The 23,247-nt window shown below is 35.0% G+C and overlaps 1 protein-coding gene across 1 annotated transcript in view; it reads right to left on the bottom strand.

Moving 5' to 3' along the window:
* Nucleotides 1-22,975, bottom strand: part of ULK4 (unc-51 like kinase 4) — a 212,519-nt gene extending 189,544 nt beyond the window's left edge. The window contains exons 1-17 of the mRNA XM_050970707.1: nucleotides 22,770-22,975; nucleotides 21,274-21,474; nucleotides 18,903-19,002; nucleotides 17,124-17,263; nucleotides 15,649-15,808; nucleotides 14,056-14,157; nucleotides 13,151-13,234; nucleotides 12,439-12,514; nucleotides 11,730-11,825; nucleotides 9,833-9,957; nucleotides 9,645-9,714; nucleotides 7,309-7,408; nucleotides 6,768-6,872; nucleotides 4,635-4,695; nucleotides 2,542-2,723; nucleotides 1,075-1,121; nucleotides 168-246 (exon numbers count right to left, since the gene is read on the bottom strand). Coding sequence (XP_050826664.1) covers nucleotides 168-246; nucleotides 1,075-1,121; nucleotides 2,542-2,723; nucleotides 4,635-4,695; nucleotides 6,768-6,872; nucleotides 7,309-7,408; nucleotides 9,645-9,714; nucleotides 9,833-9,957; nucleotides 11,730-11,825; nucleotides 12,439-12,514; nucleotides 13,151-13,234; nucleotides 14,056-14,157; nucleotides 15,649-15,808; nucleotides 17,124-17,263; nucleotides 18,903-19,002; nucleotides 21,274-21,411 — 1,665 coding nt within the window. The 5' untranslated portion in view covers nucleotides 21,412-21,474; nucleotides 22,770-22,975. The remainder of the gene's footprint in view (nucleotides 1-167; nucleotides 247-1,074; nucleotides 1,122-2,541; nucleotides 2,724-4,634; nucleotides 4,696-6,767; nucleotides 6,873-7,308; nucleotides 7,409-9,644; nucleotides 9,715-9,832; nucleotides 9,958-11,729; nucleotides 11,826-12,438; nucleotides 12,515-13,150; nucleotides 13,235-14,055; nucleotides 14,158-15,648; nucleotides 15,809-17,123; nucleotides 17,264-18,902; nucleotides 19,003-21,273; nucleotides 21,475-22,769) is intronic.
* Nucleotides 22,976-23,247: the final 272 nt, after the last annotated feature.

Raw genomic sequence — 23,247 nt, 5'->3', positions numbered from 1 at the left:
TCATAAATTTATACATTTAATTAATTGATTATATTACACTTTACACATTTGAGTTAAAAAAAAGCAAGGCTCAAAACAAAAAATGCTGTGAAAGCTTCTGACATAAATAGTAAAAGCATTTTAAAAGACTCCAGCTGAAAAAAAAAAAAAAAAGAAAGGAAAGTTACCTCAGAAACAGGTACATTTTCTTCAAGTTCAGATGTGTGTAACGCCAGTAAACCAATCACTCGAGCAACGTTAGCACGTCTGTGTATCAAATAAATATTTTGTAGGTGGAGGAAATATATTCACAAAACACTACAAACACAATTCTATCTTGTTTGTATTCTACACAGATTGCTAAGGGCAGAAAAATTTGACGTCCTATTTACAGCTCAGATTTTCTTCTTATTTCTGTTTTCTTTGTATCAACAAGCTATGTCAGCGTTTCAGTCTAATTTAGCAGTAAATATATGCATAAAGATATTTCTTTCCTCTAGCTCTGAAGTGTGAACATTCTTTAGTTTGTTAGGATTAATAATAGTCATGCTCATGTTCAGTTTTTATACAATATAGAAAACTCCTACAGATAATTTAGACTTTTCAGGATAGCTGACAAAAGAGAAATTAAATCTGTATCAGCAAATCAGTTTCCAATGTTTCATTAAAAGAAAAAATTGGAATAATAAAATCAACATTTATGAAAGAAACAGCAGAGGGCACTATCTTATTGAACTATTCCTGACAGGTATTGGAGGGGGTGGGGGGAAGAGAGTTGCCATTATAGTTATTTTACTCTATTGTGGCAGGGAGTTATTTCATTTAGTGATTTTAACTAACTCTATGTGATGCACTAAGTTCTATGTTATCTACATAAAATTTTAGAGTTCTTGTTAAATCTTTGGTCCTGTAGAATTAACATGTTAATTCAATGCTGAAAATTTTCCATTTTATATCATCATACTCCCAGTCAGATACCACAGCAGTCTGACAGGCTAAAAAAACTCCTCAAATAACCTGTTCCCAAATATCTTTAAAAAAATTCAGTGACAAGTCTGTATTTGAACATTTTAATTTCAAATAGTTGTTACCTACATATCCCAGTTGGCAGCTGCACGCAACTGTTGTATCAATATAGGAAACTATAATTTAAAGAAGACAAATAAACATCAGTGAATTTCAATGATCTGATAGTTCCAAATGATAAACAAGAAATCAAAATATCAGTAATCTCATAAAAATGTATTTGGATAACATTTGCTAAGAGACTTATCACAGACAAATACTACAGATATTGTGCAAACAATGATTAGGGAAATAAAAAAGCCTGAATGGAAAAATACAATATTTTTGTATATTTTTGCCTTAAACTAAACTACTAAGCATATAGATGAATGTCAGAATTTTCTTTCATTCTGAATAACACTATTTAGAGAAAAAGGTCTGATTCTTTCACCTACAAGCACAGAGATCATCATATAGTATTATAAAACAAATAGCAAATGATTCTGTGAGTCTGTACCAAAATACTTGGCAAATACCAGAATAATGAATGTTAAAATATATAATCAGCCATTTAAGAACCAAACTGCATAATTACTAATTTCTAAAATGTTCTGTTAATTGTCTATTCATTTACTAGATTATTGTTTCCCTTGCTCCAAATTCTCCAGTGACAAGAGAATACACCTTCCAGCAATTCTGTTTCTGTTTTTCACAAGAATGTTATGGCATAAGACCTATCACTGCTTCCAACCTAAATGCTCTTCATCCAGATTTTTGGTATTTCAATTTTCCCTTTAGTATCTTATATTCAACAATAATACATCTCAGCTTTTAACTTAGGTACTTTATTACAAATGTGGGAGAGCAAAGTAGTTTACTTCCTATTAAATAAAATGAGAAGTGTTCATCTTAAGGCAGCTTCTGTAATACCTTTATATAAGGTGGGGGGAGAATAAGTCTGTTTCTCTTCTGCACATGCAAGACTTGAAGAAATATGTTAAATCCCTATAGAGAATACTAACAAAATTGTTTGTCTGGTAGAAAATGGTTTTTGAAACACGAAACCCCAAAACTGATTCTTCAGAGAGCATGGTCACTCTTTGAAGGCCTGTTTACTGAAAGTTTTACTGCCTGTTCTTTAGAAAGCTTTCTTGCTACTCTTTACAGACATATGACCAAATAAAATTAATTTAATAATTCATACATTAACTCTTTACAGTATCATCTGCCCCTTAATGATTTACAAAGCCTCACTTTTCATCATATATTATTTTACACTTTTCGTAAAGGTTAATTTTTACCCCAACATTTTCCCTAATACAACAAACTATATGTAAATGCATTTGAAGTCTTAGAAAATGAATTAGTTTTACTCAGCTCTTTTAAAAAACCTAACATGGAATTTAATAATTTTTTGTTGGTTTTTATTATTTAATCAACATCATATTTTTGCCAGTAAACCATTGATTTTTTTCAAGTATAACAAAAAGCAGCTAATTTTTGATACAATGGCAAATATGTAAAACATGTCAATTCCTTCAAAGCTTTATTACTTACTAGCTGAGAGCTAATTAGCCTGTTTGCAATCTCCTTGCGGACAACCAAAGTGCACAGATAGTACAGTAAGTTCAGTTTAGAACGTGCTGCTCCTGTATTCTTCTCGCTGGATTCAAGCAGGGAACACACTCTTTTCACGAAGTTATTCCAGTCCGAATCTTTCATAGAGGACAACTTCTCAACTAACCATGAGAGGAAAACAAACAGTTTAAGATAATGGATCTTTAATGTAGCTTTAACACACTGCTTAGTAAGATAACCATGAATAAGTAAGTCGTAAAATTTGAATCTAATTATAATTCTAGGACTTAAAATACTAAAGAAGTATGTTAGAATTCATGTCTGAAAACAACAGAAATCGAAAAGGAAGCAAGAAGAGAAACAAAGGATAAAAATTCAGCAATGGAAGCCTCAAAACATTTTTGAAAGCGCAAACCTGCTAAGTCCTTCATTTAAGGAAACATTTATTGGCGTTATATTTAGGAAAGGTAGCAGTTGTCCTTCATCATTACTAATTCTTAATAAGTGCAGTTTCCTGTAAGTAAATTTGAGGCAAAACCTAAAGAAAATCAATGAAATCTGCTCACAATAAATAAACTGAAAACACACATAATCATTCCTATAGGTAGGTATCCACCTAGCTAAGCCTTGGCAAATCAGGACAAGGATGACGTCCAAAAGAGCACAAAGAAATCATGTAACATGGACAATTAACATATATCCTGTGGTTCAATTCATTGACCACTACACATGAATTGAGATTTTTTTCAGACTTCCTTATCAGTCTAAACAGTTAATTTCAATCTAGCAGCCATATATTCCCTCTTCTTTGGTAGTTATTTATTAATAACTTACTTGCCACCCTGATATGCTCTGGTATAGACTATTTAAAAGCATGTTTTCTGTCTTTTATGAAAATTTACACTTAAGTAAAAACACCTAATGCAGGCAAATATACATTAGTATAGATGAAAACAGGTTTGACTTTCAGGTATTCACTGAAATTTTTCCATATTATCTTTAATCATAACTGACAAGCAGCATCAAATTCATTATCTTCAAAAACAATCAGAAAGTTGTCCAGAAGAAAGCTACAACTCTGAAAGCATTACAACCAGAAAAACCACTGTCCCATAATAAATAAATACTGACAAAAGTTAAACATTTGAAAACATCAGTGTGATAACTACTTAAATGTAATATGAAACATAATAGTCCCCTTGGGCAGTGGAATCTGATCATTTTTGGATGAATCAAATTAAAAATATTTTCGGTTACGGTCTTGACTAGGAGATTGAGGGATGTGTTCCTGTCCAAATATAAAATTTCTTCAACAAATTAAGTCTTCAAAATACATACTTTATAGAAAGGACAGATGAACTCTTATGCCTAGGAAGAGGTGCTATGTGAATTCTAGGAGGAGTATGTATCTGGCTGATATCCTTCTTCAAGCACAGTCCAGTATTTTCCTTGAAATTACTTGATCAAATGTTCCATAGGAAGAATTGTTACACTCATGACAATGAGCTGACTTTAGTTTTCAGAAATATTTCTAGACATTGAAAATTAACAACAAAAAGACAAACCCCAAACAACTTCACATTATCTTTTTGGACATGAGTGCCACAACATTTCATGATTAAAGGTGGGACTGGCAAAGCTGCCTAGTATTGTGACTGACCAACACTGCACATTTTAAGATCTTGTTGCCACTTGCTTGCCTGCATTTGTCAAATTGTAACAACAATTAGTCAATTGTTGAGTATTTCAGCTTAAATCTCTGAGCTGGAAGAAAATATGTTGGTTTTCCCGCACTTAACACTGATGACTGCCTCATGGCAAAAGTTTTGAGCATGGGCTGGTAACTCAAGAAAGCAGAAGAGAAAGGAATATCATGTAAGTGTTTGTACTTGCAAAGGCTACTCAAAATTGGTCTAGCTTTAAAAACACTGCATATACAACAATACTTTCAGAATAATTAAGAGTTCTGAAACTGTGACCATGTATAATCTACAAGGGGAGGCTACAGCTCTTGCAATAATGAGTTACAGCAGCACATGCAGAACTTGTTAGAATCTTCAGCAGATCCATACCTGAATATGCAGGTAGATGTAAAGTTTTCGGGTCAAATCTAACTGGTACTTGCTTCATTATCTGGGAAAAAACCAAACACATTACAACTAGTTTTAATACATTCCTAGAAAATCTCTAAGTAGTTGAACGTGAGAGTACAAAGATACAAAATTTGTACAGGATGGGTGTACATGCTACTGCTCATTACTGAGGAATTTTCCATTGTTTTCTGGTATGTATTTCTTCCAAGCAAATATCTGAGATTTAACTCTATGTTTTTTATATAATTATATTGCTAGTATTTCCATTTAAGTGATTTTTAAAATGGGATTACAAAATCACAGGATTTTTTCAGTTTACATTTTTATCTTGTTTGTATGCAGAAAAATACCTGTATTTGGGTTTCAAAAGCTACTGAAAGGAACTATGCAGGTGACAGCTCAAAAAATGTTTTAGCAAATCATTGCCATACAGTAAATACATGTATATACTAGAGCACTCCTGAATATAAAAAGTTCTATTATCAACAGCTAATCATTCATAAGATATAGAGATTTTTTTCTCTGCAAAACCATCATTTTCTTGTAGATCAAAAAATTAGATGACTGCTCAGGAACAGAGCATTTGAGTGTGATTTTCAGTAAATAAAGTACTTTTAAAAAGGCAACTGTGTAACGGAATTTAGCCTTTGACAGAAGAAGTCTAAGCTTAAGTAGAGAGCTATTTTCTTAAAAAGGTCTTCAATTCCACAGATCTACAGAACACAGGGAAATTTTACAATTTAAGCTGACATTTCAACTTTTAAAATTCTGCCAGCGTCTAGCAAATCGCTTTCCAGGATATTAAACTGCAAGCTCTTCAGATTTACCAGGTGTCAGTATCACCCTTAAGTCTGAAAAGCAGACTAAAGTGTCATCACCAAGAGGCAGTCACTCCGATTACATGTCCCTGGAACTTAGTGGGCTATTTTGCATTAATTCTGAGTCTGGCATTGGATGGTAAGGAGATCAGTCCACATGCACACATCAGTATGTGCACCTACCCCTAATCTCATCTCTTATACTTGTAGTAAGAAGAGAAGCAGTGAAGGACTTAGGCTTTCTGTCAAAGTCTTGAGACAGAACTGAGAAATTAACAGTGGTAGCATTCAAAAATATAATTACCTTTGAAAGTCTCCACTAGGAAGGATTTCTCTCACCCAAAACATATTAAAGGAGTATTATTTGATAGTTACTTATATAGCCGTGTAAAATTTTTAGTTTTTGAAAGCATTAAGAAATCCATTAAAACAAACCAAAAGAATTGTTAATACTAAAGCAATACAACAATTAAAAGCTGTAAGACATTCCTAATGAGTTTAGATGCTCACTTCCAAGGAAAATCTTGCATTCCCCACATCAGCAATTTACTGAGTAAAGTTACTAAGACTGCTCAATTTTTTCTGGCACAGAAACAAAAGGAAGACTAAAGGGACTCTTGACTATCATTCCTTCTACCAATACATCTGCCTATAAATGCACATTACATTGTCATTGCAGTGCAGAGCACTGATCCGTTTTTGATTTGCTCTTCACAGTCAAACTTGTGTGAATTCCCTGCTCAGGAGACTCATTACAAACTGTTAGCACATTAGAATCCATACAACAGAAATAAGATGGACATGTTTTGCAACCTCAGGTGTCCTTTAAGAGGGAAAATAAATTTCTGTTGAATAGAAACATTATCACACTAAAGATTAACAAATGTTATTCTGTAAATGTCCAACTCCTAATCTAGAAGGCTTCATAATGACTTTGTTTTGAGTATAACAAACCAAAGTTTTGTATTCATTTAAATAACAGATATCAAGACACATTATCAGAAAACAAATTACAAAAGAACTGAACACAGCATTTAGCAGCTTCTATTTCTTGTAAGATATTATTTAATACTATTATTCAATCCCAAAATAACTCATTCCTCCAAATAAGCAACACAATAGGATTATAAAGACTGCCAAAAAACTGTATGAAATCCTGCCAGATAACTGGGTGGAACTGCTTTATAATGCGAACTATAAAATACAGGAAAGGAGTTTCACCCTGATTAAAAACTTATCTGCAAAAATCGTCTCAACCACAAGTTCCTGAATCATATATTTTATTTTGCTATACCTTTGGATTGTCAATGATTGGTGTCACTGTAAGATCAGATTCAGTGTAAATGAGCTCCTTCAATTTTGACTCCATATCCTGCTGACTTGAGCACACATTTTCAGCCTAGAAAAAGGTTTTTTTAAAAACTGTTTTGTACCAAAAAAGAGTAAATCATGTTTATTCACAAAATATTTCATTTCAACATTATACCAAGCAGTCTAGACATAGAAACATATTCTAATTTGCTTTTTATTTACGTAATAGCAGATATGACCAACTACAAATTATGCTAAAAGAAAATATCCGAAGAAAAAGCATTAGGTCAAAATGTAGATTGAGAAGAAAGAAGACAACTTGTCTCTTATGCACTAGGGCAAAAAAAAAAGGAGACTTAGAAACTTTCTTAACTCCTACATCTAAAGTTCGGCAAGTATTTTTTTCAAATAACTTGCACACTCAGTTATGGAAGGATGCAAAAGAAAGTTAACTTTGCCACAGACTTCAGGCTAATAGTCTAACTAGAGATACCACCACCACTCAGTATAAACTTTTTACTCACTTTTTTCAACCATGAATCTCCTTGTGAAGAATTTTTGACTGGGACATTAGTAGCATCACATACTTCTACTGCAGAATTAGTTCTAGGTGTGTGACGAGAACTTCAGCAAATGAAATAAAAAAAAATTAAAAAACAATAGAGACTACAGATTAAGCTTCATTGCAAACTACTTTTTTGTTGCTCTTTTGAAACTTTCATGCCATACAGCAAATTTTCAAAGCTGACTAACATAACTTACACTATGTTCTGCCTGATCCATTAAGTAATATGACTTTTCTGTCTTTAAATGTGTTCTGACAAGGTTAGGATTTCTTTGCTGGTTAGAAAAGGGAAGATGGTATTTTGTTGTAGTTATCAAATGAAGGTAATTTGATTATTTTCTCAGCCAGAATGACTCTACAAATTTTTATCTTAACTCCTAATAAAAGAAACATACAAAGTAAATTAACTTGACAAAAAATTGCAATTTATTTTATGTCATTCTCTTCTCATACACAATTTTTGGCTAAGTAATGGAAATAAAAAACTTCTTAATTTTTGTGTATCATTGTGAACTGGGTTTACCTTTTGCTTTTCCTTTTTAAAATCCTGTCAGCTAATTAGAAAATGAAGAAAAGAGAGACAGGAATACTGCCAAGTTGCAATTGTCATAATGCTTCTAGTGAACTTGCAGTTTATAGTACACAGTAAATTAAAACATTTTAAATCAACGTTAGAATTATCATGATTGGCAGGCCAGGAAACTAGTTAAATCAACAACTTTGAATGAATATGTTTTCTTGATTAGCAGAAAGTAATAGACACATTAAGTTGCAAATCAGATTTATTAGAAAAAACAACTAAACTAAAAATACAAACACCAAACAAAATTAAAGGCACTCAGGAAATCAGTGATCAAATTATTAACATTATTGTTCTCATCTTCCATCTATTTTCAACAGCGATTTAAATTTAAGGGCACAATGAAGGAATGTCAAAATATTACCTACATAAAATATTAAATATTTGGTAAACATATGATATTTATGGTAAAAAAAATGTATCAGGATGTGCTTGGAATTTTAGTTTCTAAACAGAAAAATTCCGGGATTTCTAGCTAGGAGGCTGGACAAATAATTCCAAACATGCAGATTTGTTAAATATATTTTTTTCAATTAATTCAACTAATTTGCTTTCATATATGTTTGAGATACAGATAAGAGTATCTATTTTTTTCAGTTCTCAGATTGTTTCTCAGTTTAAAACAAGACAAGAGATTGCTGAATTAAACTAGTTAAAATGAATCAGATCTATTCCATTTGCACAAGTAGAAGAAGCCACTGCTGTTAAAAGCTGATTAACCACTCCAGTAGCTAATTAAATTCTGATGCCAAGTGCCAGGTAAGCAAATTTCTTTCACTTTAATGCTTTAATACTTTACTAGACATCACATACACTGTTTTCAGAAATTATATCATTGATGCAAAGATAATTTCAGAACAGATTTTTTAGTTGTTTGCATTAAATTTCAAATTTTTTATTCAATGTACTTTTAAATAAATTACATTGCTAAAAAGATATTATTTGCATTCCCATTGTAGCCTTTCTTTCGAGCAGCTTGCTAAATCAAATGCTACCTGAAATTACTAATAATATATGTTTAACTGTGATGATAAAAATTATAAGTCAGATGAGAATTAAGACTTTAATAAAACCAACTAAAATAACTTTTGTACACAGTATGATGTACAAAAGCCCTATTTCAGGTTATGCAAGAAGCTTAAAAGAGTATTTCAAATTGGAATATTTCTGCTTCATGTTGACAAGAAAAGTATTTCACTAGACAATCATCTTGGCTTGAAAGCTAGTACAAAGTTTCAGAATCAGGGCTCAACTAAAACAAATCATTGTTAAATCAATCACTATTTTTTAACTTAATATACATGTAGTACCTAATAGACTCTTACCAATACCTTGCAATGAAAAGCTGCAGGAAGAATTTATTAACAGATGATACGATGAATGCTTATTCTTATGTATGTAAAGCAATCGTACTCCAAGAGAGATAAGAGAGAAAAGAGAGAGAAAAAGAGAGATCTAAACAAATTTTAGCTTTCTGTTTAGACAGACAGTTAAGCAATCAAAAGTTTACTTTCAAAAATGAGAGTAATAAAGTCATAAAAACTTTAACTACATACACTGTTTTCACAGCTCTTCAAATGTATTTTAGTATTTATTAAATGGTAATAGAAAATTTAAAAGGCAATACAGAAATAGCATTACAGTCATGATAATAAAATGTTTGAAGGGACAAAAACCAACACCAAGCATACAAGATTACAAGGAGGTTTTCATACCTGAGAAGAAATATGGATTCATTTGATTCACCATCAGCTGCACTTTTGGGCCGCAATTCAGTCTGAGTTTCTACCGAAGAGAGAACATGAACTTGCATTCAGAGGTTAAAATCAAATAAAACATAGGGAGTAAATGTGTTGGTAGGAATGATAAAATCACTAAAAAATATCATAATGAGCAACATTACCTATTTTGAAAGAATTGCTTGGTGATTTAAGACCTGCCCTTGAGGATGACAGGTTATCTAGATTTTCATGATCATCCACTGACTCTTTGGCACTACAAGAAACTGGTGACTCTGTGTCTTCTCTGCTGTTTAATAAATGATATTAATTACAGATTTTTAAAAAAGAGAATTAATTATATTAAAAATTAATTATATGCATTATCTGTTGTAATTTTTAGCATACAATTTAGCTGTCATTCTCTAGAAAAATACACTCTTTAAATATGTGTTGCGCATACTTTTTATATTGGTAATGGCAATGATGAAAAATAAGTTTACAGCAAGTAACTTGAAGAATATTAAAAATTGTATCATTAGAACTTAAATGAAAGACATCAAAAAAGTCAAATTATTAGCCCATAATACAAGAGATACTAAAGAAATACTAAATGGATTACAGACATTTTAACCTTCACAGGAAAAAGTCAAAAGAAACCTATGTCCTATAATGAAGTCTGTAGCTGAGATTAAAACCATGTTTTTGTGTGTGTAATGATTTACTGTCACACTTGAATGCTGTTTTATTTGTTTTGGTTGTTTGGGCATTTTTTAACATGTCCTTATATTATTCACATGAAACTGGGTCATAAAACGTTAACGAATGCTCTCCAGGATATAAAATATTAATCCAACCCACAGTGTGAAGAAAATAGATACATAGGCCTCACAGCTGGGAAAGAGAGAGTATTGAGCTTCTTTTGCATGTCAAATCAAAGTTTTACATTTGTCGTATTTGTCAGTTAGTGCATACATCAGCAGGTATTTCAGAGGCCTTAGAAAAACCTCAAGAGTATGGCCAAATAGCCCAATATTCTGTAGGAGACTAAGGTTTCTCTAGTTGTCTGAAAATTCCCCAAAATTAGCACTATACGGATGTTGACATAAGTCTTGCTAAAATCTTGAATAAAATCTTAGTTCACCGTATAAAATTTAGGTATTAATTTTTTTTGCAAGCGAAAGCAGTAACAAAATTAGAAGACAAAGAACTATATCTCAAACTATAAGAAATATTAATAACAAAAATACTGCAGCACTGGTATCAGAAGTAGGTATTAAACAACATGAGAGAAAATTTTAAAGTAGCTATAAAAAAAACCACTCAGCATTCTAAAACTATTTTGACATTAGATCCCCAGAATGGAACCTGAATTATCTTTCAAACATTTAAAACAAAGTAACATTAAAAACAATTCTAAATGTCCTAATTTAAAATTAGAAACAGAAAACCACCAAGGTAACAGGAGTCTCGAAGAAAAGTAACTTTTTTAATACATAAAAAACATTTGTGCAACAGGTTTCTGCATATGTAGCAGTGTAGAGTATTTAATATTTAGAAAAAATCTCCAGTAGTAGATTATAGCATCATGTCATAAGCAAAGAATATAGGTCAGATGCATTTGCAAGATTATAAGGCTGAACCATAGCTCTAAGATGCTGCACTGATGGGCTTTGTGAGGCTCTAAGCCTAATGCATAAAAACAATCAAAACAACTTAACAAAGATAAAACAGACCGATATTTATGAAATATAAAAGCGTTAAAAAAATTGTAAGTCAGATCCATACAACAATTATATAATATATAATAAAAAATGAGAGCACTTAGCTTGGAAGTGAATTTCGACACATTCTATAGCCAGCAGAAAGTAGTCAGTTGAAAGTGAATAGACAGTGCAATACACTAAGAGGATAATACAATTCCTAAATACCCAAAACCACTTACAGAATGGTGTAAAACTCCATTCATTATTTCTTGAAAATTCTAAGAGAAGTTCAAAAGTTACAAAATGTATGGACAATAAAATATTTTTTATCTTTGCTTATATTTACTAAAAGAAATCTTCCTTGAACTTTCAGTACCTCAAGCTTGTGCCCTGTCTGTCTGCAGAACCACCACCACAATGGCTAAAGGATCCTTTCCAGAATGGATGCTGCAATAGGTCTGTCCAATTCAGCCTTTGGAAAAGCAACAAACATAAAAGCAGTGGCTAAGTACAACTGCACAGACACATACCAGACTAGGTTTTTAACACAGTGACACTACAGAGTTAATCTCATTGTTTGCTTTTATTTGGACAACAAGCAGGTTTTTTTACAGGACAAACTTTTGCCTTAAATCAGAATGGAAAATTCACACAACAGAGGTATGAAAACGAAGGAAACTGCAGAGTTAATCCCACATGTAGATTATCTGACATACTCTACCATTTATAGCCCTAAATTATTTAACAATAGAACTGTATCAGGTGTAAGTTAAAGCCTAATGAAATACAGGTGTCCATTGCTCTGGAAAAGCATAGCCATCCAATTCCAAACTACCTATCATTCTGTTACAAAGTTTTCTATTTAGCACCAGGTACAAAAACAAAACAAAAAAAAATGCATTTAATGAAAACATTAATTCTATATGTCTTCATCTAAGAAAAAGCACAGTTTGCTCTTTTATATGAGGGATGAAATTTTTTTTTGCATTCTTTGTCATCTACAAAATACTATATATACAGTATCATAATAATTATTTTCTCCAGAGGTGACAATATAAACAGCTGTCATGGATTAGGCAGTTTACCTTTTCTGAGGATCCTTTTGAAGTAACCCATCAAGCAAACTTATGAACTCAGCAGAAGGTTTGTGAAAAGCAAAACCTGTAAAAAGAAGCACTTAAGATCAGTATTGGATAGCAAAAACAATCATCACCCAATGTAAACCACACTATTCTACAGATCATGCTAAAAAACTTTCTTGATAGTAATCTCTGAAAACAAATCTCAATGTGTAAAGAATCTTACATATACACTCTTTGCATGTCAAAGAATCCTCAAAAAAAAAACCCCAAAACAAACAAACTACTAATGCTCGGACATCAAATGAATAAAAATTGTTTTTAATTTGTAATTTTTTTTAAAAAGTACCCTCCAATTATCAGATAGCCACCAGGAAGAAATTAAGCAGAGTTAAAATCGGCTTAAACTGAAAAACAGCCACTAATATATTAGGATCTCTGTGAATAACACTAATGCCCAGAACGACCAAGATTAAAAATTCCACCCCAGTAGGTAGATTAAGTGTTAACAATTAAAAGTAAATTATATATGTTGGTGTCAAAAGGGAAACCAGCATTCATCACTAACAGGGAATTATCACAGGAAGGCATTGCTAACATTCACTTTGGACAACTAACTGATTCCTGCAACCAGCCTCAGAAGAAAAAGGACAAACCAAAGCTTTAACTTTGTAAGTATTAGTGTGACTTGATCCATTAAAGAATAACAGAATCCTACTCTCTGGTCCTGGTCGCAATGGATCGTCAGATAAAATCTTTTCAATTAATTCAGAACGGCTTTCTGAAAGGAATGGTGGTTTTCCTACAAACAAACAGAAGGGTATTTCACAGATTAGGCAAACTTCAAAATGGTTGCAAGGTACAATGATTTATCATGAACTCATTTTGCCAAGAAAGCATCCAAAGAAATAAACAACCTCAGTCTGAGTACTATTTATCAAGTTTTCTTGCCCATTCAAATTCCAAAACTTTGATTAAATTCTTTCATCATGAACAGCAAAAGAATCCACAGACAGATGAGGCACCAGAGATGTCTTGATGGAGGTAACCATGATAGCCCTGTACGAATCAGACATAAGACAACAGGAAAAGACAGAAATCTCCAAATCTGTATTACTGTCTTGATCTAACAGATCAGTTTTGCTTAAGGTTTAAGAAGGCTGCTGTGTAATTTTCTTCTGTGAGGAAGCTTCCATCTAGCTGAAGCTATGGGTATTTTATGTGCAGGGAACCAAATTACTCTAGTTTTACAATAGTGAGGCAGTTTTCTCTTTCAAAGGTTAAAGTGCACACAGAGTTTAATACCAAGTAGATAAAAAAACACTATACTGTCAGAATTTGAGGGCTGCCATAATTTTAAATAATAGTATGTAAATCCTACATGTTGGTTAGTATTGTTGTCAATAGGACCACTGAACAGTATTGTTTCACCTGATTATTGGGTAAAGACACTTTTTTTTGTCTTTTAAGCACAGTTAGTATGCTCTTCAAGAAATCTTCAAAAACTGTCTCAAGTTTTTCTATGTCCTAACTTCCCTACACAGTTCATAAGAATTTACTTTGGGACTATAAACTATGCTTCCATTATCATTAGATAAATACATAGATATACAAACTTACAACCTGAGAACATTTCATAGAGTAAACATCCCAGGGACCACAGATCACTGGCTTTGCAGAAGTTGTCTCCCTTTATTGCTTCAGGAGCTGTGTATAATGGAAAGCCTACAAAATACAGAATGTATAATTAATGCACTTTGATTCGTCATCCAGCATTCATCTTTTTCAACACTTCAACCTTTGTCTCCCAACTTCATCAAGCTATAGATTGTCTTCACCCAACATAAAAATAGAAGTAGAAAAACTGAAATAGAAAATGTAAGTAGTTTCCAAGGAACTTCTCTGCTATACTTTCACTGGATTATGTAGGATTTTACATGCTTTGTTGTTTATTTCACTTCAATTACCAAACTGACTTGTGCTGCACTTTTCAAACACAGTGATTAATGCAAAGAATGCTTTGATTTGCTTTAACAGCCAAGATATTTGAGCAGAATGGTAAGTCATTCTCATGTGAGTAACAGAAATAATTACATTACATTAGATTTGGGATTTCTTTTTTTAAAGCTATCCCAAGAAATAAACCTTCACAAACCTAGTAAACTCTGTTCCAAAAACCAAGGTAGCTAGCCAATGAAATCAATGATCTAAACACCTATGGCTTTTTTACCGCTAAAACACTATTAAAACAACACATATCAAATTATAGCAGCTTATTCACAAATCTCTTTTGTTTGATACAGGAATAAAATATACAGTTCCTATTTCTACAGTAGTTCCCATCAGTTCTGAAAAATCTCTAAAGAAATTACACTAACTTAGTAAAAGTGCCAACTCCGTAGTCCCTTAAAAAGTTTATTTTGGGTTATTTTCTTCTTGGGTTTTATTTTTTTGAGTGACAAAAGGTGATTACCATACCTATCAAAACAGTTCCGAAGAGTAACAGGAAAGAAATTAGATTTGTATTTCTTCCTGAATAAAGACCTGATCTTGGTCTTAATATTTCCAGTGGGGACTTTCAGGAGACAGCAAGGAGAGCTGTCTTTGTTGCCATAAAATATTATGAAGAATTCTGTTGTTTCTAATAAAAGTAACTGATATACGGGATAAAATTATCTTAAAAATAGAGGTCTATGAGATGCTCCAAGATAATGTCTAGAAAAAGATTCAAAAGATTAAAACCAAATTTCTGAATTTTTCTTATATAATGAAAAAACCCCATAGTATTTGCAGTCTACTGCATTTGTATGGATTTGCCTGTTGAAACTGAAGCACAGTAACTTTCTCAGACTTTAAAATAAAATTATCATTATTTAAGGTAGTGAAAGAGTTGACCTCAAACTAGAAATAACCTAGAGCAGATGCACCAAAAAGGACAATGAAAGTACAGCAGTGCCGTGCCCAATGAAAGAAGCAGTAGTTCTGCATAGTACTTCCTGAATTTTCTGTATACTTTTAACTCTAACTTAGTGGAATTTAGTTCCAGACCTTACAGAGAGCACCGGCAGCACAAACTTTTTAGAAGTCCATAAATAATTCCATAGCTCAATTTTTTTTCTGAGACAAAACACAATTAATTCTAAACAATTTCTCTTTATCATAATCATTGATATTCCAACTTTCATTCTGTTTCTTTCGCTAGTAAAAATTTCATACCTTGAACTATATCTTTTAAGTATTTTTTCAGAGTGCTTTCATTAATATCTTCACCTTCTTCAGCTCCAGCTAAAGCAAAAACTTTTTCCAAGTCTTCACCCTCTGCTCTAGCCCGGCAAAAACTACTGAATTTCAAAGTGCCAGACCCTTCCAGTAGAATCTATTAGAACAAACAAAATCCAATATGCTAGTATCATATGCTAAAACTGAAATTTCCAACATGAAATAATTTATTATAAAAACAACCACAATCTCAAAATATTTAAGTACATAGAGAGGATCACTATAACCAAAAACACTGAAGTTTTTCTTTTAAGTCAATGCCAATACTGTCTTTTTTCTTATAACCAAAAGTACCCCAATAGAACCCTTAAGAGGTTCAATATGCACTTTTGTTAACTCATTATTAAATCTAAATAAACAATGACATTACTAGAGAAAAGATAGTTAGTAAAACTGCATAGGAAAATATAAGTCCAGTAAAACCAAACAGGGCTTCATTTGAAAAAAAAAAAAAAAAAAAAAAAAAAAAGGAATTTTTCTCATTTTCTGTAGCAGAAACTTCCAGAGATTTTGTCCAATGATGATGAGAGTTTTCTCTGGCCAGTCACTGCTTATTCTTGCAACTAAAAACTTCATAATCCCAAAAATCTTGTTTAAAGAAATAGCCCTTTCAGGCAGAAGCAGGGGACAGGGTACAAAAGAAGCCTTAACTTTAGCATTTTACTTTCTGTTGAAATGAGCACTTGACAGCAGCATTCTTCTTTGGAAGACTACTGAATCATCTACACTATGTATGTTTAGTGCTTTAGGTCCACAAATGACAGGAACTGAGTAGAATTGTGGAAGATTTTACCAAAAATTCAGAGAATGGCAACTTGATCATTTATAGATCAAGGTCAAAACCAATTACTATTAAGCAAAAAAATTTTTATTATAGTCAGTTTTATTCTGTTGACTACATGAATTAAAAACAAACACAGACTTTAGCAAACCTCTACATTAATTACAGACATACACAAAATGAGAAACTACATAGACTTGCATTTTATAAGATTATAATTTCCATGGTATGTGCAAAGAATATAGAAAGCTATTACCAAAAAACTTTAGTTACATTTACTCTGTCATTGGCATTTTCCATGACTGCAAAATATTCTGCAGCATGACAGAATAATAACAAAATTATGTCTCCAAGGATAGAGAACTAAAATTTTTATTAAATTAAACCAGTACATCAAATCAAAAGGAATATATCACATTGTATCAGATATATACCAAGTAAAGAAATCAATTATATCATAAAATATTCAAGATACAGACTTGTCTCTGATTGTCTTCAAAAACATATTAAACTCAACTGACCTCACAACTGAGATAAGCTTCTTACAAATGGTAAAATACAAACAATAACATAAATGCTGATGGCATAAAAAGTAACATCCAGTGCACCTATAGATAACACCCCTCCTCACCTTTCCAGGCTTCAATTCACAATAGATAATTCCATGCTTATGAATGTGGTATAAACCAGTAACCAGCTCAACACCAAATTCTCTCACCACATCTTCTGGTAGACATTCATCCTGAGCAATGACAGATTCTAGAGAACCACCTGAAATACACATAATCATCAAGTGCATATAAAGAGGAGGTCACACAAGTAATGCCCAATTACATAAACTTCAAAAGATGTCAATCAAAAACCATTATCAGTAGATATTCAAAATATTTCTTGACATCTAATAGTTACAAAAATTTTATCTAATAGTTACAAAAAATTATTTTCAATACTGTGACAAAATCTTAATTTTATCTGAAATAAAACTGACTGCATGACTTCAAAACTACTTCAATATTATTTTACAAAGGAAATAGAAGGGAAGAAAGAAATCTAGAAACTGTGTCACTTCACAGTGTAATAGTACTCTGTGCTTTTATTAAAATTCCTTAACCAGATTCCTGCTGCACAAGTTAAAAGAATAAATAATGTCAACAGCAGGCTATCAACTTTTAAGAACAACTGCTGAAACTAAGGGCAGGCCATTTTCCAGTTAAACCGTTTCCATATTATAGCCAAACACACAAAGAAAAAAAACAGCAAAACCAGCAACACAGAAATAGTTTGCATCTGATAACAGAAATTATCTTTGAGACAAGTGAGAGAAATCTTCCATATTTCAAAAGTATTTTTCAAGTCCCAACAAAATTAAGAATAAATCCACATCTTATTCCAAGGAAGTTAGCTCCAAGACACTGACCTTGCAGGAAACTATAAAACTGCAAGGTAAAACACCTGATAATTGTTCAACAATAAAAGGCTGCCTAATACCTTAAACAGGTACCCCAAAGTTAGACTAAGCAAATAGACCAAAGCCTCCATATAAGCCATTAAAACCACCTTTAAATACTGAAATAATAAGCTGACTTTTTTTCTCAGAACTTGTAAGTTCTCCTATTCAGTACATTTTCAAACAGAAGTCAGGATAAATGAAAAGGCTGGGTGTGACATTGACTTTTACTATTAAACAAACTCCAAAATCTTAGCATGCATCACATGCACATTGGCTCTCTTTGCTTTGCTTTCCATATGGAGGAAAGCATGCTGTCAGAAGTTTAAAACATGTAGCCATCACAATTAAAGAAAGCTTTACAAGATTCCTTTAATAGATTGATAAGAACTTATCAAAACTAAGTTAACAACTTAATGCAGTTCTGGGTTCTCAGAGTTTCCAAATTATAATTTTAACATGGAAATCAAAATACTTTAACTGAATAGGGAAAAAATTTAATCATTCTCTTTAGCTGCTGAATTGCCCTTTGAATAAAAATTAATTTGAATAATATTAAGTCATTAGAACTGTTTTGCTCCTTGATGTCTTTTAAAAAAGAATGGCAAAGCTGTCTGTCCTCAGAAAATTTCTCAAGTAATTTTTACTTAGTTACCTTCTGACTATTCACAATTTGCTTTTATATTCCCTGATTGGCCTTCTCTCTTCAGCTCTTAAAAACGAGCATTATGTAACTCAACTTTTCAAAGAGGCATATAGTGAAGCAGAGGAGAAGCATGATTTCAATTGATTTCTAAAAATATTTCCAAGAGCAAAACCACTTTTATATATAAACAGGATTCTCAAGTTAATAATCAGAGAAGTACACTTTTTTCAAAGATCTAAGCATTTGTTGTAAAGAAGCTGCAAGAAATCTCTTATAAATACTCATTCTATAAGTGTTTACCTTTAAGCTTATCTTACCCGTGCATAATTCCACTACAAGCCAGAGATGGTTGCTTGTTTCATACCATTCATAAAATGCCATTATATTCTTATGTGAGAGTCCCTGAGTCAGACGAACCTAGAGTGACATTTTTAACATACTTGAATGGGGGAAAGACATAAATATATATATATATGGACTTGAGGCATGGAAACAATACATTTTAATCCACTCTAGATTAGCTACTTGTTCTCTTGCGTTTTCTAGTGCACTAGCATTACTCTTCAAATATTTTAGTGTTACATGTATGTTGAGAAAAGATAACTTTCCTCACAAGACCCTGCCTAACTCACCTGTTTTTAAAATACAGGAAAAAACCTAGTAAGTTCCCAACTCAAAATTATAAATATTTAACTTTCCTGCACCACTAAATACCACTAAATAATAAACTGGAAATGAGAATTTGGAATCAAACTTACACTTCTACTTTTTTTTTTTTTTCAATAAGAATACAAATTAGAGATAATACACCAAGAAGAATTGAAAAGAAGATTTACCATCATTCTTAATCTTATCAGGCAAAGAAAACCATTCAAGAGACCCCAAAAGCTGTATTTCTGTAACAGCCACATGGCCTAATCGCTACAGTCTGTTTCTTGCTAGAGTGGTATGTAAAGTATCCCCAAGAGATTTGTAAAGCTAATACAGTCCAATGAACAAAAAAAGTTCCCAAGAAATTATCTTTGAAACAATGAGAGGGAATATGAAACTGTATCCATTTTGCATGGCAAGGTTTTCAGTATCCAGGTGGGGAGGTCTACAGGACTGTGAGAAGCTTCTGTGAGAAGCTGCTGGAGGCTTCCCCTGTGTCTGACTCAGAGAGAGAGTCAATCTCAGCCAGCTCCAAGACAGACCTGCTGCCGGCCAATGCCAACCCATCAGTGATGGTGGCAGCACTTCTAGAATAAGATTTAAAAAGGGGGGAAAACACTCTTGTGTAACAGCAGCAGAAAGGAGTGAGAATGTGTGACAAAAACAACCCTGCAGGCACCAAGGTCAGCTCAAAATGAGGGGCAGAAGGTGCTCCAGGAGCTGGAGCAGAGACTCCCTTGCAGCCCCTGGTGAAGGCTAGTGAGGCAAAGCTGTCCCTCTGCGGTCCATGGAGGTCCACGGCAGAGCACAGATCCACCTGCAGCCTGTGGTGGACCACAATCTAGAGCAGGTGGAAACCCGAGGGAGGCTGTGACTCTCTCAGAAGTCTGTGCTGGAGCAGGCTCCTGGCAGGACCTGCAGACCCATTGAGAGAGGAGCCCGTGCTGGTTGCTGGCAGGATATGTAACCCTGTGGGAACTCATACTGGAACAGCCTGTTCCTGAGGGACTGCACCCCGTGGAGAGGACCTACGTCGGAGCAGTGCATGAAGAACTGCAGGCTGTGGGAAGGACCAGCACTGAATAAGGTTGGGAAGACTGTCTCCCATGGGAGGGACCCCATGCTGGAACAGGGGAAGAGCATAAGGACAAAGGAGCAACAGAGACAGCATCTGATTAACTGACCCCACTCCCCAGCTCCCTGCATCTCTGGCAAGGGAGAAGAGAGAGAAAATTGGGAGTAAAGCTAAGCCCAGGAAGAAGGAAGGGTGGGAGCAAGGTGTTTTAAGATTTGGTTTTATTTACCATTATTCTACTCTGGCAATAAATTCAATTACTTTCCCTAAACTGAGTCTGTTTTGCCTGTGAAGGCAAGTGGAGAGTGATCTCTCCCTACTCTTATCTTAACCCATTCATTGTATTTTCTGATTCCTGTCCAGTTGAAGAAGGGAGTGATAGAATGGATTTGGCGGGAACCTGGCATCCAGCAAAGGTTAACCCACTACAGAAACAAAATGTACCTACTGGAAAAAATAAAATATTTGAACTGTATAACTGAATCCGTTTCCTTTCCAGACAGTATCATATTTAAAGCTTTGCCAAGGCTTTACAAACCAGAATTGATTCAGCTTAAATTATATTCTTTCATCAAAAATAATTTCTTCTTGCTAAGCAAGAAATTGATTGTTTACTGGAAGTTATTGTTACCACTGGATTTGCACAACTAATAACAAAATAAAGCAAACCACCACATGTAACTATTTTTACAAGTTCACTAACACATCACAGAAACAGTAAGACTGTAAACATGTGATTATGCATGCGTTCTAAAAACCAATAAAATCATATGAAGAAATATATACATTAACAAAAAGACTGTATTTAAAGAATAAGAACGTGAAATATTGAGAAGCTGGTCCAAATGTGATAAACTCCATCTTGAAGAAGAACATGACACTTTTCTATAACTTGTGCAACCAGAATTTGTAGGCTGTATTTTTTTCCCAGATTTAGCAGGAAAAGAAACCTCATTACTTACCCAGTTTGCTACTCCAATTCTCTTGCATTTATCACTGCAAATAATGGCAACAAAATTAATTGTCCCTTTTCTTCTTCCTTTATAAACAACTGTAGTATTTCCTCTTCCAATCTCCTCATACAAAACGAAGTTCTCCATGCTTTAGGATGCTTCACAGACAACAGACTGGAAATATGGCATTAATCTCATAAACAAATAAACCTAAAGAAAGGAGGAGAAAGGGGAAGTCTTCAAATGTAATGGCCATTCAGATATAGTAGTCACCCTCCCCATTACCATGAATTCCATACTTCCAGAAAGATTGAATATAATTGCTTTGGAAAAGACCTCCTCTCAGGAGATGTGATAAAATTTTGAAAAGGTGAATTTTACACTTCCAAAAATCTTATTCAAAAAGTAATAGACTAGCTAGTATACACAAATTCTAAATGGTATTATCTGTAAAAACGCAAGAGGCTACAGGGAAAAGAGAATAGTCTCTGATTCTCAAGAGTAATGCCTATGCTGTTATTCCAGCACACAAACCAATGGAGCATAGAATCATAAAATCATAGAATGGCTTGGGTTGGAATGGACCTTAAAGATCATTTTGTTCCAACGCCCCTGCTGTGGGCAGGAACACACCACCAGAACACTGTACTCAATGTCCCGTTCAACCAGGCCTTGAACACTGCCAGGAATGGGACACCCACAGCTTCTCTGACACACAAAACTGACGTTCAACTAATGGATTTTGAGATAAAATAAAAAGAGATCAATTAAACTGATACAAAAGGTGAAAAGATGAGGTAAGAAGGCCGCCATGGGAGCCTCCCAAGCCACCACCTGTAGCGAAGCAGGAGCGAACCCCCACAGAAGCACTCAAAGCGGCAAACTCCAGGCACCCAGGGAACTGATTTGCTCTGGGCTGGACACAGGACCAGCACACCAAGGAGACGCGGTTCCCTCTCTTTACGAGGGAATGGCCAAACCCTTCCGAGCGGAGCAGCCCGTGCACGACCCGCGGTCTCCTGCGCTCCCAGCTCAGTCGGGGTCGGTCAGGCCTGAGGTGCTGCACGGCGGCCCCGGAGACACAGCCGCCTCCCGACCCGCTTGCAGCACAGGGGAGGGGGCCGCGGGGTCTCAGGAGCGCTCCATCCGGGGGTTCCAGCCCCGCCCCGGGTCCGCTCCCGCACTCGGACCGAGGGACGACGGCCGATGGAACGAGAGGGCGGTGAGGGATGGGGTGTGAGGGGCGGTGAGGGATGGGAGGGGGCCGTGAGGGGCCGGTGGGCGCGCGCGCTCCGCCGGGTAACGGTCCCGAACGTGCGCGGGAAAGGGGGAAAGGTACGAGAGCCGTACCTGTGTGCGGGGATGGAGCCGGCGGGAAAGGGGGAAAGGTACGAGAGCCGTACCGGTGTGAAGGGGATGGAGCTGGCGGGAAGGGGTGGGAACGACAGTGGTAGCTGTGTGCGGGGGATGCAACCGCTGGGAAAGGAGAGGAACGACAGTCGTACCTGTGCCGGGGATGGACCCAGCGGAAAAGGAGGAGAGGAACGACAGCCGTACCTGCGCCGGTGATGGACCCGGCGGGAAAGGATGGGAAGGACAGCCGTATCTGTGTGCAGGGGATGCACCCGGCTGAAAAGGATGAGAACGACAGCCGTATACGGTGCGGCGCGGGATGGATCACCGCCACGCCGCCGCCATCAACCGAAACGGCGCAGCCCCGCCCCCGGGACGGAGTCTCCCATGCCCCGGTGGCAGTGTCCAGACGGGCCACTGGTCCCTGCGCGCCACAAAATACAGCTAAGCGAGAAAGACACCAGCTCAGCAGGCAGGGTGGCTCCGGGGACCGGAGAGTTTTGCTGTCCCTTATTCCAGATGGAACACACCGCCAGATCCCACCGGGCTGCGTCCCCGCACCCCCCGCACGCAACTCGGATGGTCTCCACCCCAGCCCCGTTTCCAGGAGACGGCGCGGGACGCCGGAAG

This window comes from Serinus canaria, chromosome 2 (genome assembly GCF_022539315.1).
Source record: "Serinus canaria isolate serCan28SL12 chromosome 2, serCan2020, whole genome shotgun sequence".
NCBI lineage: Eukaryota > Metazoa > Chordata > Aves > Passeriformes > Fringillidae > Serinus > Serinus canaria.
Note: the sequence above shows the minus strand (reverse complement) of the source record. Positions and strands in the feature narration are given on the sequence as shown.